A 25,428-nucleotide genomic window follows, 5' to 3' on the forward strand; every position below is an offset into this window, starting at 1 on the left:
ATAAACTGCCTGACAAGAAAGCCTCTCCAGGCAGATTTAGGCGGGTTGAGGGTTAGCTAATCCCAAATTTTATGCTGCCCCCATCTTCAGAGATGGTTGGAGGGGGAGGAGGAGGGATCAAGATAACCCCAAACCTCCTTCACTGAATTAAAGGTGGGTGTCTGGGAGTCTGATCTGCTACGGAATGAGCCTGAATCAAGGGAGGCAGGGCTGTGTGTGTATTCACAGTCTATTAAACATTTACTGAGCACAGTCTATGCGCTAGGTTCTTAACATTCATGTTATCTCCTTATCCCTATTTTACGGAGGAGAAAGCGGAAGCTGAAATGCAGCACGGAGCACCACACCACAGCGCAGCCTCCTAGGCCCTTTTTACCCGGCCGATAAATTTGGGGCAGAGCGAAGGCAGGCGCCGAGATCCCCGGGAGGGTAGCACTCAACACGGCCGGCTTCACTAGCACAGCTGCCGGCCCCAGGCAGCCAACGGGAAGAGCGTGCTTCAGGACTGCTACCCCGTCACCGCCTTGCTGGGAGAAGCGCAAAAACTAGCCCGCTATGGTGCCTCGGTACCAGGAACCAGTATTGGGGCGTGTGAGGGGGGGCGGTCTCGAGGAAACCCAGACTCATCATCAGAAGCTCGGCTTCAGGATCACCAGTGCCGCAAGCCAGCGGCCCGCCCACCTCATTCACGCACGTTTGCACGCGTCGGCCCCGCCCACCGCGCTACCCTGGCTCCTCCCTCAGGATTGACCGCCTGAGCCACCGTCCGCACGGCCCCGCCCCGCACGGCCGGGCGAAGAGGAGCCGGCCGTGAGCTGTGTGTGTGTGTGCTCGTGGGGCTTGGTCTCAGCCCCGGGAAGATGGTGGCGGCGGCGGCGGCGGCGGCGACTGAGGGGAGGCTGAGGAGGAGGACGGCAGCGACGACAGTGCCCTCGGGCAGGCACAGCGAACCGCTCCGGGACTGGGACGTCCCTGGGGCTGGGAGGCCGGGACTGGGGGCCGGGCTGCGCCTCCCACAGCTTCTGCTGCTGCTGCTCCCTCTTCTGCTGCTGCTTCCCTGGGCTGCCGAGGCCGCGGCGGCAGCGGCGGTGGTATTGGGTTCATCCGCAGCCGAGGCCAAGGAATGTGACCGGCCCTGTGTCAACGGCGGCCGCTGCAACCCTGGCACCGGCCAGTGCATCTGCCCCGCCGGCTGGGTGGGCGAGCAGTGCCAGCATTGCGGGGGCCGCTTCAGGTGAGTGCAAGGTGGTGTTGGAGGGTCGGGCCCAGCCAGAGGTTGGGGTAAGGGGCGCTCGAGACAGCCTCTGGCCAGAGGCGAATGCGAGATAGAAAGTGGGGAGGTGGGGACCCCACGGTGTTTGCGGACCGTTTGCTTACGGGAGATCATCGTCTGTGGCCTGGGGTCTTCCTGTACTGGGAGATGAAAGGTTCGAGGCAAGGGCTTTAGGGTACCCCAAAGGGGTTTAGGTGCGGCGCGCTACATGGGAAGAAAGCTTAGGGTCCCAAAGTGTATCAAAGCCAGTCTCTGAAACTGGGCCTCTTCTGGATAGATGAGCTATGAAAGGAAAGGTGAAAAAGAGCCAGTCTTATTTAAACACTTCGTCTTTAACATTCCCTTGTTCCCCAGGGCCTCATGAGTTCCCCGACGGATTGGGTATGTGGGGTAGTCTGGAAAAAAAAAAAGCGTTGGCAGTGATTTGTTGGCTGGAGATAGAAAGGAAAGAGTAAGGTAGTGAGATATTAGAGATAGAAGAATCAATGATTGTTGGCTAAAGGAAAGTGAGGAAACTAGCCCTTTGAAGCTCACTGGAGGCCACAGATTGGAACAAGTCTGTCTTGGAGAGGGCATAGAAAGAGGTTCCTGTTTGCCCTGATTTCTGGGAAATACCAGGTTCTCAGTTGGCCTGGTTCAGGTCAGTACCTCTTGGAGAAATCACTCATTAATTAATTAGTAGTTATCTATTATTTACTTTAGTTGTGCAAGGATTTCCAGATTATGTGCACAAATAGACTAACTAGACTTTGGCCCAGTCCATAAAGAATTTGGAATATAGCAAGAGAAACGTATGTACACAAATACCCTTTGTTATCTGCCTCTGGCAGATATTTACAGAATACTTTTGATCTCAGATGTAGAGGAGTGAGGAAATGTGAACAAAAGACATAGGGTCCCTGCTTTCATGGATCTTACGTTCTAGTCCTGAGACAGGGAATTAACACGTAAAAATATAACTGAAAGAAATGAACAAGATAATTTCAGATAATGGTAAATGCTTTTAAGAAAAGAAAATAGGATGGTCTGATAGAGAATGATAACTGGTGGGTTACTTTAGGAGAAGCCTCTCATTTAAAGCGACATATGAGCTGAGACCTGAATGAGGCATTGGAGAACCTGTGGGAATTTAGGGGTGGAGAGGTTGTGACTAGCTGGAGAATGCAAGGAAAACTTTGAGGAGGAGGTGACATTGGATTTGAGCATCTGAGACTAAGTAGGATTTGGAAGTGTGCATCTGGGAAAAAAAATTCCAGGTGGAAAGAAGGATGCAAACAAAATTGTGGGGACCAGAAAGTAAAGTACTTCGCTGGTGCGAGGGTATGTAGAAGAGAGTTGTGACAGAGAAGTTTGGAACGGTAGAATTGTAGACACAGGTATTGTCAGATCTTCAGGGGAACTCAGAGAACACTGAAGAGATGAGCTCTTTATTTTTAGGAAGAAACCAAGTGATTTCACAACCAATGTGTTGTGGGACTGTCCTTGTAACTTCGGTGTTCTGACTTATGAATTAATATAAACTACACATTTGTTGGGGGCTCTTCTGGGTTAGGTTGTGAGATACAAGACAGACACTGTCCTGCTTTTGTGGAGCTTACATTCTAGCTTGGGAGTAAGACATCCAGTAATCAATTTCGTATGATTTTGCTTAAGGACATGGAAGTGAAGAGAAGGGGACAAACAGAGGACTTGACTTAGTTTGCAATGGTAAGGTTAGTGGCTGAATAAGTGACTTTTGAGTTGAGATCTGAGGGGTGAGATGCTAAGGGGCCAGCATATACAGAGGCTTGGGGATGAGAGGAATTATAGCAAACTGGGTCTAGAAAGCCAGGTGGCTGAGGCAGGGAGATCAAAAGGGAGCATGGCAAGACCAGAGACATAGGCAGAGGCCAAGCCATGTTGACCTCAGTTGGATGGGTTGAAATTTTTGACTTTTAACCTGCGAGCAGTGGGATAGCATAGTTCCTCTTGTTTGTACAGCATTACAGGCTTTTTAGATTGGGGCCAGAGCAGGAATGGCCTTGAAGTTTAGGTCAGAGCATTTTGAATTTGAGGAGTTTCCAAGATCAAGTGAATGGATGGTTGGGTCAGAGGAAAGTTCTTCAACTTCTGAAAATCTGGCATGCCATGGAAGACAGTGGGGGACCACAGATTGGAAAGGGACATGCATAGCAAGATCAGTCTGTCTGGAATGTTCAGAGTAGGTGGATTCACTTAAGCGATGAGAAATGGTGGACAGCTAGGTTGGAACTGTTGGTGTGGGTCAGCACAGCAGTAATGAGACTTGAGATAGGATATGGGATAGGCCCTAAGTGGTATTGTAGAGATAAGCGACACATCTCTTTTTTGAAACTGGTTTGCTTTTGGGAAGAGAGAGGGCAATGGTGAGGAAAAAAGAAAACTAGATTCTATCTTAGGCCACTGAGAAGACGGTGATATCATTAAGACACACAGGGACACAGAAGGAACGGACCTGAGATGTTTAATTTTGCATACACTGAGATTGGGGTGCCTTCAGGGTATCCACCTGGCAGGACAGATGTAAGCACTGGTGTTATCTGTATATGAAGGAGATGGCCAGGGAGAGGGAGTAGGTCTGAGTGTTCATGCAGATGGTTCAAAGTATTGGAGAAGAATCACTCGTTATGGGAACAGGCAGTCCTGACACTGGTTGTCTCAGATGGTGTCGCACTTGAATGAAGGAGCTCCCCTGGTGTTTGAGGATACTATTTAATCTAGTTTGAGTTGGTGTCCATGTCCATTCCTTTGACCCTGCTCCTGATAATTCCATTATATTTTGTGGGCTTCTGGAATTTGTATTTTAAAAAAATGAAAGTAAGAGGAACTTATGTTTCTGACCTTTTAAAAAAACTTTAATTAAAATTTTAGCCCTGGCTGGTGTGGCTTAGTTGATTGAAGCGTTGTCCCACAACAGGAAGGTTGCGGGTTCAGTCCCTGGTCATGGCATATAATCTGGGTTGCCCGTCAGATCCCCAGTTTGTATATATACAGTTCCTGGTTCAGGTGTGTACAGAGGCAACCAATTGATGCTACTCTCTTGCAATGATGTATTTCTCCCTCTCTCTCTCTCCTCCCTCCCCATCTTTCCCCCTCTCCCCCCACCTTCTCTCTCTAAAAGCAATGAAAAAATGTCCTTGGTTGAGGATTAAAAAATAATAATAATAAATTTTAGTTGAACATTGTTTTTAAGGGGAAGAGTGAAATGCTGATTTTGATTATAGTAGTATGTATCATACAAACTCCTTGTTATTAAACTAAGATACATTAAAACGAACACCTTTGTGATGTGGATTGGCATCAAGTCAGTGTATTTTTTAAAGCATTTTAGTTCCGTAAATCCTGTGTTATATTTGCTTTTATAAGGTCTCTTTCATTAATTAAAAGGAATGTAAGATAACAAGAGAATTAGATTTCAGTGAGTGCGTAGTACGTGCTAGGGACCTGGCCAGGAATTTTCGTATACATTGTGCCATTTAGTTTTCAGGACAGCTCTGAGGGTGTTATATAAAATTTGGATTTTTGTGTGGTTGTAGTTAGAAAATCACTTAATTTTTTTTCCAAGTGAAAGATAATACAAAAATGATTAATTGCAGAGGATAAAGTTAATGGTGCCATTGTAATAAAAATAACAATGGAATCTTTGGTGAGTGATTTCTAAAGCACTAACACTTTCATTTGTTTTTATGTGAACCTTCATAATTCAGTGATCTTTTTTCCTACTTGTGACATCACCATTGAAATTTTTCTTGGAGGATAAATATATCCCATTAAGTTAGAGAATAAAGATATTAAGCCATTTATGAAATTAATATGCGTTTAATTCTTTTAAGTTTCTGCTATACAGAACTTTTGGGAGAATAGAATAGAATAACCCGCTGAATTGGGGCTTCATTATTACCCATGATGTTGAGTTACCTTCTATAGATGAAAAAAATAAGTAAGCATTTATTAAGCACCTGTTTTGTGCCCAGCATATGCAGTACCAATAGTAGTAGTTAGAGCAACAGCTGCTACCGATTTTCTACCATTTATTCCAATTTTCCCAGGTGGTGTGTCAAATACCTTTTAGGAATTACCCCTTTTAATCCTTAGAGTGAAGGTATTCCTGTTTCATAAATGGGTAAACTGGACTTGGGAGATACCGAATTACTCGCCCAAGGTCACACAACTTGTGAACGACTGTAGTGTGAACTCAGGCCTTGTCTAATTCCCAAATCCATGCTTTCCATTGTGCCATTTGGCCTCTCATTTTGTTTCGGTCTCTTTACCCTTTATGAATATTTTTTGGAGGACCTAACCTAAATCCTCTGAGGAACACTTTGAGCTTCATTTTTAACTCAGCCCAGCAGAATGGCTCTTGCAAAGAAGGGTGCTGAGAAGAAGAGTCTTTCTGCCATTAACAAGGTAGTGACCAGAGAATACACTATCAACAAGGGCATCCATGGAGTGGGTTTCAAGAAGCATGCTTTTCTGGCACTTAAAGAGATCTGGAAATTTGCCATGAAGGAGATGGGAACTTTAGATGTACACATTGACACCAGGCTCAACTAAGCTGTTTGGGCCACAGGAATAAGGAAGTTTCATACCGTATCTGGGTGTGGTTGTCTAGAAAATGTAATGAGGATGAAGATTCATTCACCAAACAAGCTCTATATGTTGATTACCTGTGTACCTGCTGCCACTTTCGAAAATCTACAGATAGTTAACGTGGTTGAAAACGAACTGCTGATTGTCAAATACAGTTATAAGACTGCCAAAAACAAAAGTGATTTCTGCCTATATGACTGCCATATGTCTTTTGTCCTTCTGTTTCTTCCAAACTTCATTGTTTTATTTTCTACTCTTTGCTGGGCTTCTTTACTGGGATGTTTTACTGTCACGTCTGAATGAGCCATGTCTAAAAAAAATAGTCTTTTCCTTTATACTTCCTTATTTCAGTGGCACATCTGACTTTAGATAAGCAAAGGTCAAAATTTAGGAGTAGCCCATTGCCCTTTCTGTTTAGTTTCTCTTCTCTAAAGTCGTAGAAATTTGCTCCTTTCCATTTCTCCTGCAGCCATTCTAGTGTACATGGTCCTTTACCTCATTGCCAGCCTGCCTTTGTTGCATCCTGACTGGTACCTTTTACCTCCAGAGTCCATTCTACATTTTGTCACATAATCCCCTGAAAGTATGTGTCACTATCTTGCTCATACACTTTTTCCCCCCTCCTGGTACTACCTGTAAAATGACTGTCAGCAGAAGGCTCCCACTGCCTTATGCACGTTCTTTTTTCCTAACCGAATCCTTCCACCTTATAGTTTTTCTGCATATTTGCTAAATTTAGCACCCTTCATCCTCCGTGCCTCCACATTCTTCTCTACTTACCTAGATTCTACCCCTTCAATTCTACCCCATCTTCAGTCCTCAATAATCTATAGTAGCAAATTCTCCAAAGTCATACCTGTTGCTTTCTTTTGACATGAGTTATCAACCCACTCAACTCACAGGTAGCTTCTTAATGAATATTGTGTATTAGGTACAATGCATACCTTGAGGATATGAAGGTGGGTAAGAATCAGGCCCTGAGTCCCCATTGGAGAGCTCATAGTTCTGAAAATATAGCTATATGCACAGGCAATTAGAATTTAATAATAAAAATACAGGCAATATGTGGTGCTGGATTAATATGTGGTGGAGAGACTAACCTTTTGAGGGTTCTGGTGGAAGGCATCACAGAGAAGAGAGCATTTTGACAGATCTGAGTTTAGTGTGAATAGTGAATCATGAATGGTGGGGGAGAAGGGCTTTCCAGAAGGAGCAAAGAGCTTCTGCAAAGTCAGAATCATAAACTGTCATACTCACTTAGTGTATTAGTTTCCTATATTTGTTGCGACAAAGTGCCACAAACTGGAGGGCTTCAAACAATAGAAATTTAGTCTTGCACAGTTCTGGAGGTCAGAATTCTGAAATGAAGGTATTGGAGGGACCACACTCTCTCTCAGGGCTCTAAGGGAGAATAACCTAAGCTGCTCAATCAAAGTGAATCTCAGAACTTGCTGGAGGCCTCTGTCCTCTGTGGGCATTTATGAAGCAGATGCTTTGTCATCTGCCTTTTGTGTAGTGAGAATATAAGACCTCAAACTGTTAGAATTAGTAGCATTGCTGTTGTAATAGAAGTCCGCCTGAGGTCACAACAGCTCCTAGAGGAGGGAGGATGGCAGAGAAATGGAGCTGGAGACCTGATGACTTTCTGAATCTCTGGATCAAGCCTTGCCTGAAGCTGTTGTACTTTTCAGTTTTGTGAGGTACTGCATGTCATTCCTTTTTTTTTTTTTTTTTTAACTTTTAGAGAGAGGAGAAGGGAGTGAGAAAGAGAGGGAGAGAAACCTGTGAGAGGTACATCTATTGGTTGCCTCTCACATGCCCCCAGCTGGGGACCTGGCCCACAACCCAGGCATGTGCCCTGACTGGGAATCAGTCCAGCCACCTTTTAATTCACAGGCTGGCGCTCAATCCACTGAGCCACACCAGCCAGGGCGGTACTACATTTCTTATGCCAGTTAGTGTTGGATTTTCTGTCCTTTACAATATAGAATAAGTCCTAACATACAGAGGGATGTAGGGCCAGATCATGAAAGTCTTTTTATTCCTTACCAAGGAGTGTGGGCCTTATTCTCTTGGCATTGATAACATGGTTTAAATTCCTGATGTTTTTCTACCAAGTGTCCCAGTGTTCCAATTTTGATTGCATATGATCAGAATCTTAAATTACATGGGCAATAGTATTAGCTTATCTCTTCGATGCTGCTTAACTGGGATTGCCAACTACCACCTGGAGATGAGACTGTTCTTACTGCCCTTTACGTCAGCTCTGTTTAGCCAGTTTCACATTTGAGGGCTTGTTAATTGTCACTCTATTTGTAAATTGTATTGGGTATGATTTCTATCAAAATTCTTTTAGTAACAGACACCCAACTCACACAAGCCTAAGAGAAAAAAATGGGAGAGATTTACTGGTTTATGTGACAGAAAAGTCAAGAGTATATTGTTGGATTCATGCATGGCTAGATCCAGGGGACCAGTTGGTATCAATCCCTCCATCTCTTTGTATTGCTCTGTTCTTTACTAGCCTCACTCTCAGAAAGGATTTCCTCATATGGTGCCTCCAGAAGCTAAATCAAACCGGCTTAACATCCTCCTGCGTTGAGTATCTGTTTTGGGGTGGAGGATGAAGTCCAGCTCCATTAGATGGCAGGAACTGAGAAAGGGGGACAAAGAAGGAGAAAGGAAAACACATGTATGTTACCAGAAAGTGGGCCAGTGCTAGGCAGGTAAGAACAGTAACATGCCTGTGTATTCTTAGAACCTGCCATTTGGTCAATACTAAGTGTTGATGATGAAAATTGGGAACGGTCTGGATAATAATGTGTCAAGTAATGAAGTGCTGCTCCCCAGTTTATTAGGAATTCACTCAGTCATTCCAAGGAGTTGTGAGGGACCCACTAGGTGGAATGCATTATACTGGCTCTTTGAGGTTACTGCAGTGAAGACTGTTCCGTGTTGAGTTTCAGTCCAGTAGAGCCAAGTCATTGAATTGCAGTTATCCATCCCTTGATTTTGTAATGGGGGAATAGAGAGGATTATGGGAGGAAGCAAACAAGTATGTGTTTATTGTGTGAAATTATGCTATATTGGGTGCAAACTTAACTTTATGTGGAATACTTATATAATAGACATTTAATGTTTTTGGCTGACTCCTGGAAGATAGAATTTACTTATTCTAAAAGGTAAAAATATAGCTATTGAGTAAAAAGGAAAATTGAGCATGAATGTCTTAATGTAATTGGAAAAGTTAATGACATATTTGAAAGCAGATATCTGCCATTTAAACTTTACCTCTGTAAAAGGTTCCTAAGATAGGCAAATTTTTTTTATTTACTAAGGTATAGATGACAGAGAAATATATGGGAGAAAAGCAGAGTATGTTTATGATCCAAACAATTTTTTTTCTAAATATGACTGATTTAATAAATTTGTAGGTTATCTGTCTTAAGAATTAAACATAGAAGTATTAACCTGGAACTGCGGTTGAACAGTGTGGAGTCATACCGGTTTTTTCTCTTTCACAAAATCTTATTCTAAAACTGAAGTGAAACTAGAGTTGTACTTTTCAAAATAATTGTATTTGAAAATTTATCAGCCACTAACTATTATGCAACTTGTTTCCCACTTACATTCCTCACCATTTTCTGTGCTTTCCCAAATGCACTGTGGCAAAAGTGAGTCATCTGTGTTATATACTAATCTAAGCCTTTTTTGTTACTTCTTTCCAGTTTTGCTTTTTACCCTATTCTTTAAAACTAGCCCTTTATTATTAGTCTTTTGCTAATATTTTCTCCTGAGGATAGCTTTTTTATATTTGCCTTGCTTTTTTCTTTCTCCTTGTTTTATTGATGTCATATCCCTTTAACTACTTTTCTTTTAGCACTTGAGACCCTGCTTTGATTTTTATCCTTTCACTTCTTAAGTCTTTAAGTTTTCTGTTTTTTCGCGTTACATTTGGAGTGAACTTTAACTCTAGCTATTTATTTACATGTTTACTCATCTAGAATTCTATCTTTCACTTACAGAAGTTAAGTTTAGTCATGGTTGAATTTGCCAGGGCTGAATTTATTCTTTTAGAATATAACATTAACATTAATTTTTAAATTAATTCCTCTTGGTCCATTTTACATTCTAATTAAGACTTTTAAGTTGACTTATTAATAAACTTATAACGATTAGGGGCTGAAACTTTATCAGATGCTGTTGACACACAAAAGTCACCTCTCTTCACCAGTGTTTCCTATATTTTTGACTCACAGAAACATGTACACTATTATGGACTCTCTTAGGAATTAAAAGATGATCTTAATATATATCTTGGTTTTGGTAAATACTTTTAAATAAAATAAAAAGTAATTTCTCAAAGACAACAAATTTAAATATAACTTATATGATATTCACAATATAAGAAATTTAACCTTTTCCCTGTTTAACCTATGCTACATGTTTAATGTATTTTAAATTAATATGTAAGGAAAAGCATCATTTATACACAAATAAAAAAATGAAATTTAATTTTGGGATCAAATGTATATTAAAATAGAGATTGAATTTGACACTGCTTTGTACTGTAGAAATAGACCACTTTCCTCTCCTAATGTTTGGTAATTGTTAGCATTTGTGTTTTAAAAATTATTTCTTAGAATTTTTTTGTATTTTGTTTCTAAGTGATAAAAATAATAGTAGTTTTCAGCTATTTGTAGGCATTTCTCCTCAAAGAGCATATTTCTTGTGTGAATGGTGTTTTTCAAAATTGAACAAAAAGGCCAAACTGACTATAATTGTCACTTAATTTCCCCCTTTCAACATGGGTTTTTGAAGTGCAAAAGATGTCTTGCAAAGCTATATGAAGATTTTGATCAGAAGGTTTGGCTAATTGATCTTGAGGGATATGTGTAGATACGGATTAATTTTATGCCCTTCCATAATTTGTATTTAAATATCATTTCTTATGATTCTCTTTTAGTAGATGCCATCACTGTCTTAATTGCAACATTATTTGGACTACTGGTTGAACAACAGTGAACAACTGACCGAGTAACTGGTTGCTTTAAAGCAATTATATGTTTGGTGCTGGTTCAGTCTCTCTTGATTTTAAGTTGTTTTAATATAAAATATTTCAAACCAATGGAAGAAATACAAAGAGTAATAAATATCTTTGTACCTACAACATAGCCTTGCCGAATTTTCCTCATAGTAATATTATTCCATAATAATATTAATATAACTTACATAAGATAAAATATTATGGATACCAACCAAATTCTCTGTTACCCCTTCCTCATCCTGGTACTCTCTCCCCAGAGGTAACTAGTATGGTGAAGTTGATGTGTATTATTTCCATTGCATGCATGTTTCCACTTTTGCTGCAGACCCACACACATACACATATACATGCACACTCTCGTTTGCAGAAACAAGCTCATGTTTTTCCTACTTTATAAAAACTAAACATGCTTTTCTTACCTGAAAACAAATAGTTCAATACTTTTGAGATTTCTGTTTATAAATGTAGTTCTAGTTGATTTCTAGCTGTATTGTCCTGCTGATGGGCATTTAGATTTTCCCAACTTGTGCTGCTACAAACAGTGCTACAGTTAACACTTTACATATCTCTTTGTGCACACAAGTATGATTTTTCTCTAGAATAGTGGTTTTTAAAGTTTTGAACAAGCACCTCCAACATAATTTAAAAATTCTGTTTACTTCCTTGTATATTTTCAGGTTGAAATGCAGTTAATTTATACCATTAAAAAATGATTTACATAGTTGCAAAGAATATCATTTCTGGCATAGTATGAAGTTACTGAAAAAGACTCATTATATTACTTTTAAAAATTTATTGAGCAGGCCCTGATGGGTGTGGCTCAGTTGGTTCGGCGTTGCCCTGTGAAGTTGAAAGTTTGACCCTTCAATTCCGGTCAGGGCACATGCCTGCATTGTAGGTTCGATCCCAGGTCAGGGTGCATGAGAGGCAACGGATCAATGTTTCTCACCCTTTCTGTCTCCCTCCCTTCCTGTGTCTCTAAAAATAACTACAATCTTTAAAAAAAAATTTATTGAGTAGAATCCAAATTCCACAGTAGTTTGATACCATTCTCATTCATTTGGAAAAAAAGACATTTATATGGTCTTCTTCGTGTTGTTCCTTTTTTTGGCTTAAATTTTTATTTTTATTCTAATTCACTCACATAATATTTTTCCTGGATTATGAATTCTGTCCACTGATATGTATGTTACATTTATTTGAATTTTTTTTCTTGCCTTTGCTCATTTATCTATTAGGTTGTTTGTCCTCTTGTATTGATCTATAGTTCTTCATATATTCTGGATATTAATCCTGGTATTATATATGCAGCAGTAATCTAGTGAATGGCATTTTAAATTTTATTTCACAATTTACAAATTTTACCTATAAATGATTTGATAAATAAATAAAGGATGAGAAGGGACAAATCTCACAGAACAATTCTGAACCAATATAAGTAGATACTCCGCCTTACTTATAGGTACTCCAAGATGTGGAACTTAATTTCTCTTCATTGCTTCCCTTGAGTATAGCCTGGATTTAGTGACTCTTATCCAAATAATAGAATACAGAAAGGAGAAAAATAGTAATGATATGTGGGAGAAACCTGGCAAACACTTACCTTCACCAAATAATCAAGGTTAAGATTGTAGTGATAAGACACGCAGTTCTAATGTGCTACCAGATACGTGATTAGGAGGGAATGTTGCCTCTTTGTTATTTTCCCCAAAACCCTATAATTTCAATCTAATTATTAGAAAAAACATTAGACAAATTGAGGGACATTCTGCAAAATGCTGGATAGTATTTCTCAAAACTGTCAAGGTCATAAAGAAACAAAGAAACATTAAAAAACTGTCACAGACCAGAGGAGACAAAGGAGACAGGATGAATAAATGCCATATGGTGTCCTGAATTGGATCATGGAACAGAAATTAGTACATTTATGTAAAAACTGGAGAACTTTGAATAAAGTCTGGGGTTTAGGGAGTAGAAATGTACCAATATTGGTTTCTTAGTCTGACAAATGTACCATGGTAATGTAATATGGTAACATTAGGTGAAACTGGGTAAGAGATGTCTGGGAATTCATTGTATCATCTCTTCAATGTTTCTGTAAATCTAAAATTATATTCCAGAATAAAAAATTTATTCAGAATTTTTAACTTAATTTTTTTGAATAAAAATGGCATTGATTATAAGATATACCATAATATTTGGTACCACTAAGGAAGAAAAAAATCCATCCAGTAAAATTAAGACGTGGCATCATCTTAAGTTTTAAGAAGCATCTTGGTTTCAGAGAGATTAAATGAGAAAAAAAGGCATATCTTAGAATAGATAAAATATAATCCTTTTAAAAAATAGGTAATGCATTCAAAAGTTACAAAAGGATATATGGTGGGAAGTTTTCCTTCACCTCACTGGGAGTAGTCAGTTGTTATTGGATTCTTGTGTAGCCTTCCAGATGTGTTAAAATTGCACTTATAAGCAATTTTACAGGGTTCAGCACAAATAACATCCCTTTTTTATTAAAAAAATCTTTTCTTACAAAATCATAATCATATAATTCTGTAACTTAAGAAATTCACACTCAAGCACACTATATAACATTTTAGGTGAAATGTTTAAAATAAAACTATAAATTATTATACCCATAGCATTACATTACCAACCACACTCAAGCAGGCATTACTTCTCCCGGAGCCTGTATATGTTGTATCTCCTCCCTCTTTTGTTTTTTCTAAAATGTAAATGGTACATTCTACTCACTACCTGTACTTTGCCTTTCCTTCTCTAGCCTCACTGAATAGTGTTATGTTGAAGATAGTTTCATACTAGTACATTCTTTTTTTTTTTTAATTGTTCGGTATTCCATTGTATGGATGTGCCTTAATTTAGATAAAAGTGCTGAATGATCTTGTACACATGTCATTTCACACATTCGTGGGTCTCAGAAGTAAAATTGCTTCATCAGAGGGATATGCGCATTTTAAATTTTGTTATGTATTATCAAATAATTTTCCATGGAGAGTTACCCAATTTACATTGCCAGCAACAATAGGCTATGGCTCGTCTTTCACTTTATGGTATTTTTTTTAACAGAAATTTCTAATTTTAGTGTAGTCAATTTTATCACTCCTTATTGTGCTTTTTGTGTTATATTTAAAAATTTCCTCCCTATACCGATGTAAGATACTCTTCTTTCTTCCTCAGTGTTTAAAATTTTTGTTTTACATTTTGATCTTTTATCTACATGTAATTTATTTTTATGTGTAGTTTGTTGTAATGACCTAATTTGATTATTTCTACTTAGTAAACAGTTGTCCCAGTCTCATTTATAGAATAATATGTTTTTCCTCCTATAGATTTTATTTATTTATTTTTTTTTTCTTTCTTTTTTTTTTTTTTTTTTTTTTTTTTTTTTTTTACATTTGTCTCTGCCTTCCCCCCCCCCCTTTCCCTTGCCCCCTCCCACCTTCCCTCCCTCAGCTCTTCCCCTTTGGTTTTGTCCATGAGTCCTTGCTATATGTTCCTTGACTTTCCCCTTCCCTTCCCTTTCCCTGCCCCCCCCCCTTCCCTCTTGTCTCTGTTGATTTCTTTTCCTTTCAGTGTTGCTGGCCATATTTGCCTTGCTTCTTTGCATTCTTGGTTAGGTTCCGCTTATAGGTGAGATCATATGGTATTTGTCTTTCGCCCCCTGGCTTATTTCGCTTAGCATGATGCTCTCCAGTTCCATCCATGCTGTTGCGAAGTTTAGTACTTCTTTTTTCTTTCTGCTACGTAGTATTCCATTGTGTATATGTACCATAATTTTTTGATCCAATCATCTACTGATGGGCATTTAGGTTGCTTCCAACACTTGGCTATTGTAAATTGTGCTGCTATGAACATTGGGGTGCATAGGTTCTTTTGTATTGGCGTTTTGGTGTTCTCAGGGTATAGTCCCAGCAGGGGAATCGCTGGATCAAAAGGCAGTTCCATTTTCAGCTTTCTGAGGAAATTCCACACTGCTTTCCATAGTGGCTGCACCAGTCTGCATTCCCACCAACAGTGGACTAGAGTTCCCTTTTCTCCACAGCCTCGCCAGCACCTGTTGTTTGTGGATCTGTTTATGATGGCCATTCTGACCGGTGTGAGGTGGTACCTCATGGTGGTTTTGATCTGCATTTCTCCAATGGCTAGTGATGCAGAGCATCCTTTCAAATGCCTCTGGGCCCTCTGTATCTCCTCCTTAGAAAAGCATCTGCCCAGGTCCTTTGCCCATTTTTTGATTGGATCGTTTGTCTTCTTGGAGTAAAGTCGAGTGAGTTCTTTGTATATCTTGGAGATCAAACCTCTATCTGATGTATCATTAGCAAATATATTTTCCCAAATGGTTGGCTCCCTTTTCATTTTGCTGATGTTTTCTTTAGCCGTGCAGAAGCTTCTTATTTTGATGAGGTCCCACTTGTTTATTCTTTCCTTTATGTCCCTTGCTTTAGGAGACATATCAGTGAAAAAATTGCTGCGTGGGATATCTGAGAGTTTCCTGCCAATGTTCTCCTCTAGGACTTTGATGGTGTTGCGACTTATATTTAAGTCTTTTATCCATCTTGAGTTTATTTTTGTGTATGGTGTCAGCTGATGATCCAATTTCAATTTTTTGCATGTAGCCATCCAGCTCTCCCAACACCATTTGTTGAAGAGGCTGTTATTGCTCCATTTTATGCTTCTGCCCCCTTTGTCAAATATTAGATGTCCATAGAGACCTGGGCTTATTTCTGGGCTTTCTATTCTGTTCCACTGGTCTATGGGTCTGTTCTTGTGCCAGTACCAGATTGTTTTGAGTATAGTGGCTTTGTAGTAGAGTTTGATGTCCGGTATTGTGATCCCTCCTACTTTGTGTTTCTTTCTCAAAATTGCTGCAGCTATTCGAGGTCGTTTATGGTTCCATATAAATTTTTGAAATGTCTGTTCTATCCTATAGATTTTAAATACACCTTAGTCATATAAGACATCAAGTTTGTCTTAGTTGTTTTTAGCCCTTCGCTTCTCTAATTTCAATAAAAGTCCTTGCTGAGTTTATTTTTTTTATCATCACCCTAGGACATATTTTCATTGCTTTTAGAGAAGAGGAGGGAGAGAGAGAGAGGGAGAGGGAGTGGGAGGGGAACATTGAAATGGGAGAAACATTGATTGGTTGTCTTCTTGTAGGCACCCCAGTGTGGCAGGGGGGTTGGGGATTGAACCTGCAACCTGGATATGTGCCCTGACTGGGAATCTTTTTGGTCTATGGCATGGTGCTCCAACTGAGCCACACTGGCCAGGACCCTTGGTGAGATTTTGTTTGGAATTTTGCCTGGCACTGAGATTTGCCTGGGGAAATTTGTTATCTTTGTGATGTAGTCTTCCCATCCAGACATGCTTTATATTTCCATTTATTTAGGTTTCTTAAATGTCTTTAAGTAAATTCTTAAAACTTTCTTCAAAAAGGCCTGACATACTTTTATTGGATTTACCTCTACATACACAATTTTGTTCCTATTACTATAATGTAATTGATTACTATAGTGCCTAGGAATGGAATTTATTTTTTTCTTTAATATTTTTTTAATTGTTGACACTATTACCCATTTTCCTCCTTTTTGTCCCCCTTCCACCCAGCTCTTGCCACTAGCACAGGAATGGAGTTTTTTATTAATTATTTTTATTAGTACTGTCATTATAACATTAATATTTAGCTCATGGGTGTCTGTGGTTGTCTGGGGAACTTGGCTGATCTCTGCTGAACTTACCTGTGTGAGGCTAGGCTGGAGCTTGGCTGGACTCACTAGGTGGGGATAGGGTATCACAACTATCTGGTCCTCCTTGGACCAGAGACCAGCTGAATCTTAAAGTCATGGTGATGGCAGAGGTGCAAAAGCAGGATTTGTTTTCTCATATATTGAATTTGTTTAGGAAATTTTCCCAAATTTTTTTTAGTATTGATATGGATTCTCCTATTTTCTGTGTTGACAGTCATGCTGCCAATAAATTTTGACGGTTGATTTCTGATCTGTATACCTTGTGGGTTTTTGTTGTTGTTGTTGTTTTGTTTTTTGTTTCTTCTCCATACTTGACTGTTTGCTCATTTGCAAATTCTTTCTTCTTCTGGCCTCTAAAAATTAGAGTACCTCAGGACACTCTCTGTGTATCTGCACCCAATCCTGGGTGAAGAATATGTGGTGTAGATACATAGTCAGAGCTTTTCTTAGTCCCAGGACTTGGAACACTATGAAACGGAACCCTTGATTTTTTACTCCACACCTGTTAAATTCTCAGTTTCCTCAGCACAGGCCAAAGCCCAGGGTGTTTTCCTTACATATTCTTTTTTCTTTACCTTGAAACTGTCACCAAATCCCGACTATTTAACCATTAAAATTTAGCTAAGAATCTGCCCGTGTTCTTTTTTCCCCCCTCCATTTATCAGTAGGAGCCAGATTGTATATGTCTTTCTATTCTTAAATAACCATAAAAAAGTTCTGAAAAGTTTAAGGTGATATACACAAATAAAAGGTGTTAGATGGCTAGCAGGAGTTGGAGTTAAATGTCAGTTTCCTTAAACTTTTCTTTGTCCTTACTAATTGCTTTTTCTTTCCCTTTCATTGCTGTATATTATTTATATGGACTCTTTGAAAGGAGTGTAGTTACAAGGAGTTGGTTGCCAACAGGGTTGGTCTTTGGTTGAATGTAATCCTATTTTGTGCTTTTTTTTTTTTTTTTTTTTTGGTCTAATATTCAGGGCCTTGGGAGAGATTCTGGTTATTGGATACACAAGAATGATCAAAAGCATATACTAGATAGGGGGAATTATGTGTGCATGGCTAGATTTGCTTTCCAGGAAGAGATGGGGAATATGGTTTGAGTAAAAGCACAGTTGAGATGAGAATGGGCTTGGCGTGTTTGGGGAACAGTGATGGGAACTGGCTTATCAGGGCGACAGGGAGGATTGACATTCTTAGTAGTCAGAATGTCATCATGTGGAGTCTGAACTTCATTCCATAGTCTGTGCAGAGTCATTGTAAACACTTGACAAGGGTAGTAACACAGTGACATCGGTCCTTTAGGAATGTTGTTCTGGCTGTGGGATGCTTCGTTGACTTTGTGGGCAGTTCATGGAAGCTGTGACGGTAGCCAGAGTCTTTGGCTATCAGGCTGCTGTGAACTGTTTGGACTTGGGCTAGAGTGTAGCCGTAGCAGTGGGAACGGAGTTGAAGGGATGAATTTAAGGAAGCCTTTGATGGTAATTTCATTATAAAATGGTCATACATCTGATGGAGGAAATAAAACAGAGGAAGAAGCTAACAAAGGTTACATCAACATTTTAAGCCTGGGAGAATGGGGCTGTTTTATCATTTCAGATGGGTGGTAGTTGATGGGAAGAGATATTCCCCCATAAGATTAATATCAAATTATTTGCTAAGGATGTGTCTACATACCTAGAAGAAACAAGGGACCACACAGGGCAGAGCCGACTATAGCTTGTGTCAGAACCATACTTTTTGGTTCCTGGTTCCTTTGCAGGGTTGAGTTTTGTTGGTTCTGGAACCCCCAGTTTTTGTTGTTGTACTTCCCTTTTATGCTCTGAGTTTTCATTGCTATTTAGAAAAATGTAATACTAACAGTCATTATATGGCTGTTTAAGGGAATGTTTTACATAAATTATTGGACTCCCCTGGTTCTTGAACCAAACTAGGCATTCTCAAGGTACCCCTTCTTCTGAGGTGATAGATTCAGTGTTCATATGTTTTGAACAAAGATTCCACCTGCAGTTCTTTAGCTTCTGAAATGCTCTTGTCTCCAGAATGTCATAGTACATTATAGGAATTTATCTTGGACTTTTTTTGTAGTAAATTTTGTTTGTAATAAGAGCTTAAAATTCTTTGTTGCTGTGAAACTTTTCTGGAACTTCATTAGGCAGCAAATATTATGCGAACATCTGTGATGTTTTAGGCAGTGGAGAAAAAGAAGTAAATGCAATATATCCTTGAAAAAATCATGGTAGTCTAGTGGGCAGAGCTATTCCTCTCTGTCAGAGATAATCGGACTGTATGGTAAGTCTGAACACGGAAGGCAACACTCAGCTCAATACAAAAAACATTGGGCACAGTTCTGAACATTCCAAAGGGCATTTGATCTGAGATCCAAAAGGGTGGTTAGGAGTTTACTCGGTAGGTAAACAAGGGGAAGGGATAAAGAAGTCAGGATGTGCGAAGGCATGAGGACTTGCAGGCAGGTGAGTTGAGGGAGGAGACTGACATTCAGTATTGCCGCAATAAGGGCTGCTCAGTCTGGGGGGCAATGGCTAGAGATGGATCAGGAGCGGTAAGTTGGGGTTGGATTGTGATGGACCTCTTACATAGTGTTAAGGCAGGAAGAGTTTTCCAAGCAGGTTTTGAGGAAGATGAGAGGTGGCTCTGTAGAGAACTGTCTAGATCAGGGAGCTGGGCTAAATAATTGTAGGAGACCAAGCTTAGATGAGGAGAATTTGAACTAGAGCATTGGAATTGGCAGTGAGGACAGAAGGGGGAAAATGAGTGGTTTTGTAGGCTAAACGAATGTGTGAGGGAAAGAAAGGGTTCATAAGTTTTGAAAGATAGTATGGATGATGACAAAATGGTGGAAAAAAAGCAAGAGGTGAAAAAGGAGATTTAATGACTTAAATTTATGATATAGGAAATATGGGTCTGAAACATGGGCGTTCCTTTGAGTTGGAAATACAACTTGGGCATATATCAGCATATAGGTGGTAGATGAAGCCATAAATGCAGGTGGCATTATTTATAGGGATATCATGGAGAACTGGATCCAAGACAACTCCAGTTGAGCAAAGGAATTGTCTCTTTAATTGAGTCTGAAGGTAGATGATTTATTATTTTTTAAATATGAGGAAGTGCATTGTTTGTGTATTTAATTATAATCATAGATGGATATAGTAGGATATCCTAAACAGTAAAGTGTACAACAATCATTCATATTATATCATTTATGTTATAGATTTATTATTTTAAAATAATTAGGACAAATGCTTAATCTGTTACGTTTTAGGGCTTAGTAGTATGAATAAACTCTCATGAAATTTTTCATTATATTTTGATTTTAAGGAATTGTCATTAAACTTTTCTGACTAGAGGTGAAATTTTGGAATTATTTTTAGTATTTTTGCCAAAAATTTAGCCACTGAACTTTAATACCTAGAAAATTCCAAGATTGTTTATAAAAGATTTGTTCTTCGTTTAATGTATGAGTTAGAAGCATTTGAGGAGCTTTTAAAGCCACCAGTGGAAAGCTGCATTCCACCAGAGAGTGGTTTGTATTGAGGCCCCATTATTTGTCATTTGTGCTTTTTAAAGCTCTATGGGTGTTAACTGATGTGTACTCCAGTTCAGAACCCTTTATCAGTGGTTTGTGTAGGGGCTTTCTTAGTATATTTTGTTTCTTGATTATATAGTTAACTTTTTGCCTAAAGCTGTGACAGCAAAGGTCAGACAGAATAACTGCAAGTTTATTTTTCTGGCCACCACAGTGAGACTATTTGAATTTTCATGTGAATTTAAATTATAAAAAAAAATTCGGTAGCAAGTTAGTCTAGGCACAGAGCAAGCATCAAGGACTGGTTAAATAAGATATGGTATGTCCACACAATGGAGTATTGTAAATGAAGTAGCTATAAAAAGGAACTAGGACTCTCCAGGGTCTGGCACAAATAGTGCCCCTCAGTTATTACAAAATCGTAAGCATGTAATTCTGTAACATAACAATATCACACTCAAGCACACCATAGGACGTTTTAGGTGAAATGTTCAAATTAAAACTATAAATTATTATACTCACATTATAACTTTACCAACCACCCTTAAGCAGGCCTTAATTTTGCTAGACCCTGTATGTTGTGTGGTCATCTTGAGAATATATGGTTAAATGAAAAAAGCGAGGAGCCGAACAGTGGTATTGTATGCTACCATTTTTCAAGGAAAGGGTGTCTACAAATATATACACATGTATTGTTGGGTATATGCATAGACCCCAAAACTAATGCAAATGATATCTTTTAGGAAAGGAAGGGAATGGGGTGGAAGAAACAGGGATGGAACCTAGACTTCTTAAATACTTTTGTTTTGTGGATTGGGCTTTAGAATCATGCTTTATTTACCATATTATAAAACAAAAATAAAATGAGATTAAAAGGCAATCTCTAAAAATCAAAAACAAATGGGAATAAGTGAACCTAAATGATCACGTTTGAAGTTGAAGCACATAGAGAGTATTTTAAGTGACTTTGAACATTGTAATTTGTCTGTTTTTAGTGGAATATATCACCAAGGACAAAGAACTTACAAAGATACCATATACTCTTTTTAATAATCTTAGAGTTGATAAGTAATATTGGTGTTACTATCTGGAGGTGTGTAAGGTAAAGCAAGTAGATAATTATATTAGCTTGGGGCCCTAGATTTTGGTTTGTTAAAGAGATACAATCAGACAGGTTAAGTAAGAATTCTGGGATCCTAACTTTGAATTAACTCAGAATGTATATTCTTTCTTAGAAGTGTGTTTCCTTGTTCTATTAGAAAATTCTAGAAACCAACCTAGGAAATATTAAACACTTCTAGTGCCTGACTCTGTTTTTTAAATAATAATTCCCACTAATATTTCATATCACAAAACAAGCTACTAGGGAAAATTTCTGTTTCTGTCAGTGGTAGAATAGCTTTTTTTTTTAGCCAACACTTCAGCTAAAAACAACTAGAAAAGATGGAAAGTTTTGTTTTGGGTTTTGTTTTTTGTTTTTTTTTAAATTTGTTTGAAGGCTTTGGAGACTGAGCAAGGCAAATAGCAAGGGCTTGAGAGACCAACATTTTGGAGAGGAGGCAAGCTCAGAGTAGTAAAATAAACTTTTGGTACAGCATTTCTCGTGGAGTGGTTAGCTGGTTTGAAATGTCCAGCTAAGAGGTTGAGCAGAAAATTGTGGCAAAGAAGCTAAGATTCTGAGCAGAGTTTGGTAATTATGTTGAGTTGGGGGTCTGCTTGGAGTTCAGGACCTCCAAAGAAAGGGACACTGGAAAAAAACCCAGACTATTAGTTGGGAGCCGTGAAGGATAGGCTACACCCTGTGCTTAAGGGTGAATACGGAATTGGTCAACTCTCACTAAGGTTGAAGACTAGCTTTCGAATCACTTTAATCCTTGATTGGATTAAGGAGATTTATTGCATGCTAGGAGCAAATGTAAATCTGGAGGAAGACACTATCAACGATTCAAGTTGTATAGTTTTTACATATTCAGTGATGATATATGATTATATATATATCAATTTTATATATTATAAAATATGATATTTATAAAACTTAGCCTGCAATAAAATAACCAGATATGTAAAAATAAAAGAACTGACTAAAATTTAGAGAGAAAACAGATAATCAAAATAAATTCATAGGGAGACTTCCAGTACAGAGGAGATTATATAGACCAATTTTCCCTGCTAAGTCTAGCTGTAAGTCCTGAAATTGATGCAGGCGACAACCAAAGGAGTGCATTGAAAGGCTGTAAAGAAGAAGGTAAGCTGGTTTGGGATCATAGGACTGCAAGAACAGCATAGTCATAGGACATCGTACATGCCCCCACTGAACAGAAGGTCACCTAGACCAGTTGTTTCTGACCTTCCTACATAGCATCCAGCTGGGCCTGTTCCTCCCCTGAGTCAAATAAGAGTCCCTCTGAAAACATCATGCAAGCCTGTCAACATTGCCACTGAATGTATGCTGAGAAGAAGCTCTTTCCTCCTCCTCTTGCAAAAAGGACACAGCTGCAGGAGGCCTAGTCCAGGAAAGTGTCTTTGACCAGGTGGGCCTGAGATTCTTCTCAGAGAAGCTACCCAAAGACATAGGGGCAAGTGGGTAGAACTGGCAAGAGGGACCCAGCTATAGTAAGTGACACGTTCTGGGAAGCCTCCTTTGTCTCTGTGGGCTCAAGGCTTGCCTTTCACACCCTGAGACACTGTGGGAGCCAGGGTGGGGTTCAGCCTAGGGCTATCACACCCCTTTCCCACCGAGAGATAGCCTGGCTTGGGGAAACTTGTTTCACTCCATTAAGCAGCACCAGTAGGGACCAGTGGGAGCCCAGTGACACCCAGATAAACAAAGAAGGCCAAATAATACCACAAAGACTGTGAAAATTAATCTGCCATTAGAATAATAGACCAGAAAAGTAGGCCAAGATCCACCTGCTAAAACTAAACAGGTGACTCCCTGTTAAAATTTAAAAAAAAACCCTAAAAACTAAAACAAGACTCTATGTTAGTGACTTCTAACATAGAAAAATGTTCAAGACGTAGAAAATCACTTGTCACACCCATAACAAAGGAAACTGCAATTTGAATCAGGAAAAAAACAATCAACAGACACCAACGCGAGATGAATCAGATGTTGGAATTTTCTGACAAGAATTTTAAAGCCGTTATCACAAAAATGCTTCATGATCAATTAAAAATTATCTTAAATAAAAATGCAAAATCTCAACAGAGAACCAAATAAAATTATTTAGAACCATATTAGTAATGAAATTAGAACCAAATGTAAATTTTAAAATTGAAAAACACAGTAACAAACTCACTAAAGGAGTTTAATAGTAGAGTGATAATAACAGAGGATAGAATCAGTAAACTTGGGAACAGAACAATAGAATTTACCCAGTGTAAACAACAGGGAGAAAACAGAATAGAAAAAAATAAAGACCCAAGGAACAGAACATTCATTTACTTGGAGTCCCAGAGGGAAAGGAGAAATTGAATGGGATTGAAAGAGTATTTGAAAGAAATCATGTCTGAAAATTTACCAAATTTGGCAAACTACAGACTGAAGTCAAAAGGCACAGATACAACAAGGTCAATATTTAGAAGTCAGTTGCTTTCCTGTATACAAGCAATGAACAAGTGGAATTTGAAATTAGAAACACAATTTACCATTTATGTTAGCAGCCCCCAAAATGAAATACTTAGGTATAGATCTGACAAAATATGTACAAAATCTATATGAGGAAAACTACAAAACTGATGAACAAAATGAAAAGAACTAAATGGAGAGATATTTCCTGTTCATGGATAGGAAAACTCATTATTGTCAAGATATCCCAATTTGATCTATAAATTAAACACAATCCCAATCATAATTCCACAAGTTGTTTTGTGGATATTGACAAACTGATTCCAAAGGCTACAGGAAGACGTAAAACGCGGCATAGCCAACATAGTATTGAAGACTGACACTATCCGACATCAAGACTTAACTAGACAGCTACAGTAATCATGATAATGTGGTATTGGTGAAAGAATAAACAAATAGATCAGTGGGAAAAAATGGCGAATAAACTAAAGGCAAAGAAAGAGTTATTTTACCTATAGGGAACTCCAGTTCAAACAACAGATGTCTTATTTGAAACCATGCTATCAGAGAAAGTGGCACAGTATTTTTCAAATGCTAAAATAAAAGGAATTCTGTTTCTAGCAAAACTGTCCCTCAGGAATTAAAAGGGAATAAAAACATTCCCAAGTGATTGAAAACTAAAAGAATTTGTTCCTAGCTGACCTACCCTTTAAGAATGACTAACAGAAGTTCTTTGAACAGATAAATGAAAAAGAAATGCATCTTAGAGCACCAGAAAAGAAAGAATTATGGAGAGAGCAGAAATATGGATACAATAATAGAATCTTTTTCATCCTGAGATTTAGCAATCAAATATGATTATTGAATCAAAAAATATAAAACCATCTGATACTAAAAATGATATTTATAATAGGGAAGATAAAGCACCTAAATAGAAGTGAGGTTTGCACACTCTGCTCAAGGTGGTAACATGTTATTACCAGTAAATATAAGTCACATATGTGTACTCTAATACCTAGTGTAACCATCAAGGAAACTATACAAAAATAAAAACAATAGGAATAAGTTAAGATAGAATCTTAAAAAATGTTCAGGTGACCCCAGAGGAAGGCGAAAAGAGAGAAACAGAAGAATAAGAAGTAGTGAAACATATAAAACAAATAATATCTCTAAAAATACTATAAAACTTGACCTGAAATTTTAGGTTGATATTCCTGGCCTTCTCCTTTCAAACCTTTCTGAATGTCCAGTAACCACTTACTGGTCATTCTAGAACACAGGGGATTTCAAATTGAGCACTGGTAAAATTTAATAGAAACACCACCTAATACAAAGGGATGTGGAAAATAGAATATTTACACATATTGCAGGTGCAAATCTGAATTGTTACGGCCTTTGGGAAAATAAATTTGGCAGCCTGGTTAACAATTAAAATTCATACTCATTTTGGCCCAGTCAACTTCCTCCTAAGATTCTATTCTTAGAAATAAAAGCACAAATAAGGCCACATGTATAGGGGTATTTATTGCAGCAGTGTGCAGAATGCCAACCAGCTGAAAACAAAATGAATGTTAGTGGGAGAGAGGCAGAAACAAAAAAGATACCTTATAGGTTGGA

At 38.6% G+C, this 25,428-nt stretch overlaps 1 protein-coding gene and 1 pseudogene across 3 annotated transcripts in view; both read left to right on the plus strand.

The window, feature by feature from the left end:
- Positions 1–804: 804 nt before the first annotated feature.
- Positions 805–25,428, plus strand: part of ATRN (attractin) — a 147,125-nt gene continuing 122,501 nt past the window's right edge. For 2 of the 3 annotated variants that reach the window (XM_054573975.1, XM_054573976.1), the window contains exon 1: positions 805–1,234. In XM_054573975.1, coding sequence (XP_054429950.1) covers positions 861–1,234 — 374 coding nt within the window. In that variant the 5' untranslated portion in view covers positions 805–860. The remainder of the gene's footprint in view (positions 1,235–25,428) is intronic. The other variant, XM_054573977.1, reaches the window with a different exon arrangement.
- LOC129070572 (60S ribosomal protein L31-like) lies at positions 5,603–6,454 on the plus strand (annotated as a pseudogene).

The sequence above is a fragment of the Pteronotus mesoamericanus genome, unplaced genomic scaffold, assembly GCF_021234165.1.
Source record: "Pteronotus mesoamericanus isolate MK-2021 breed Mesoamerican mustached bat unplaced genomic scaffold, CSHL_Meso_final contig_25, whole genome shotgun sequence".
NCBI lineage: Eukaryota > Metazoa > Chordata > Mammalia > Chiroptera > Mormoopidae > Pteronotus > Pteronotus mesoamericanus.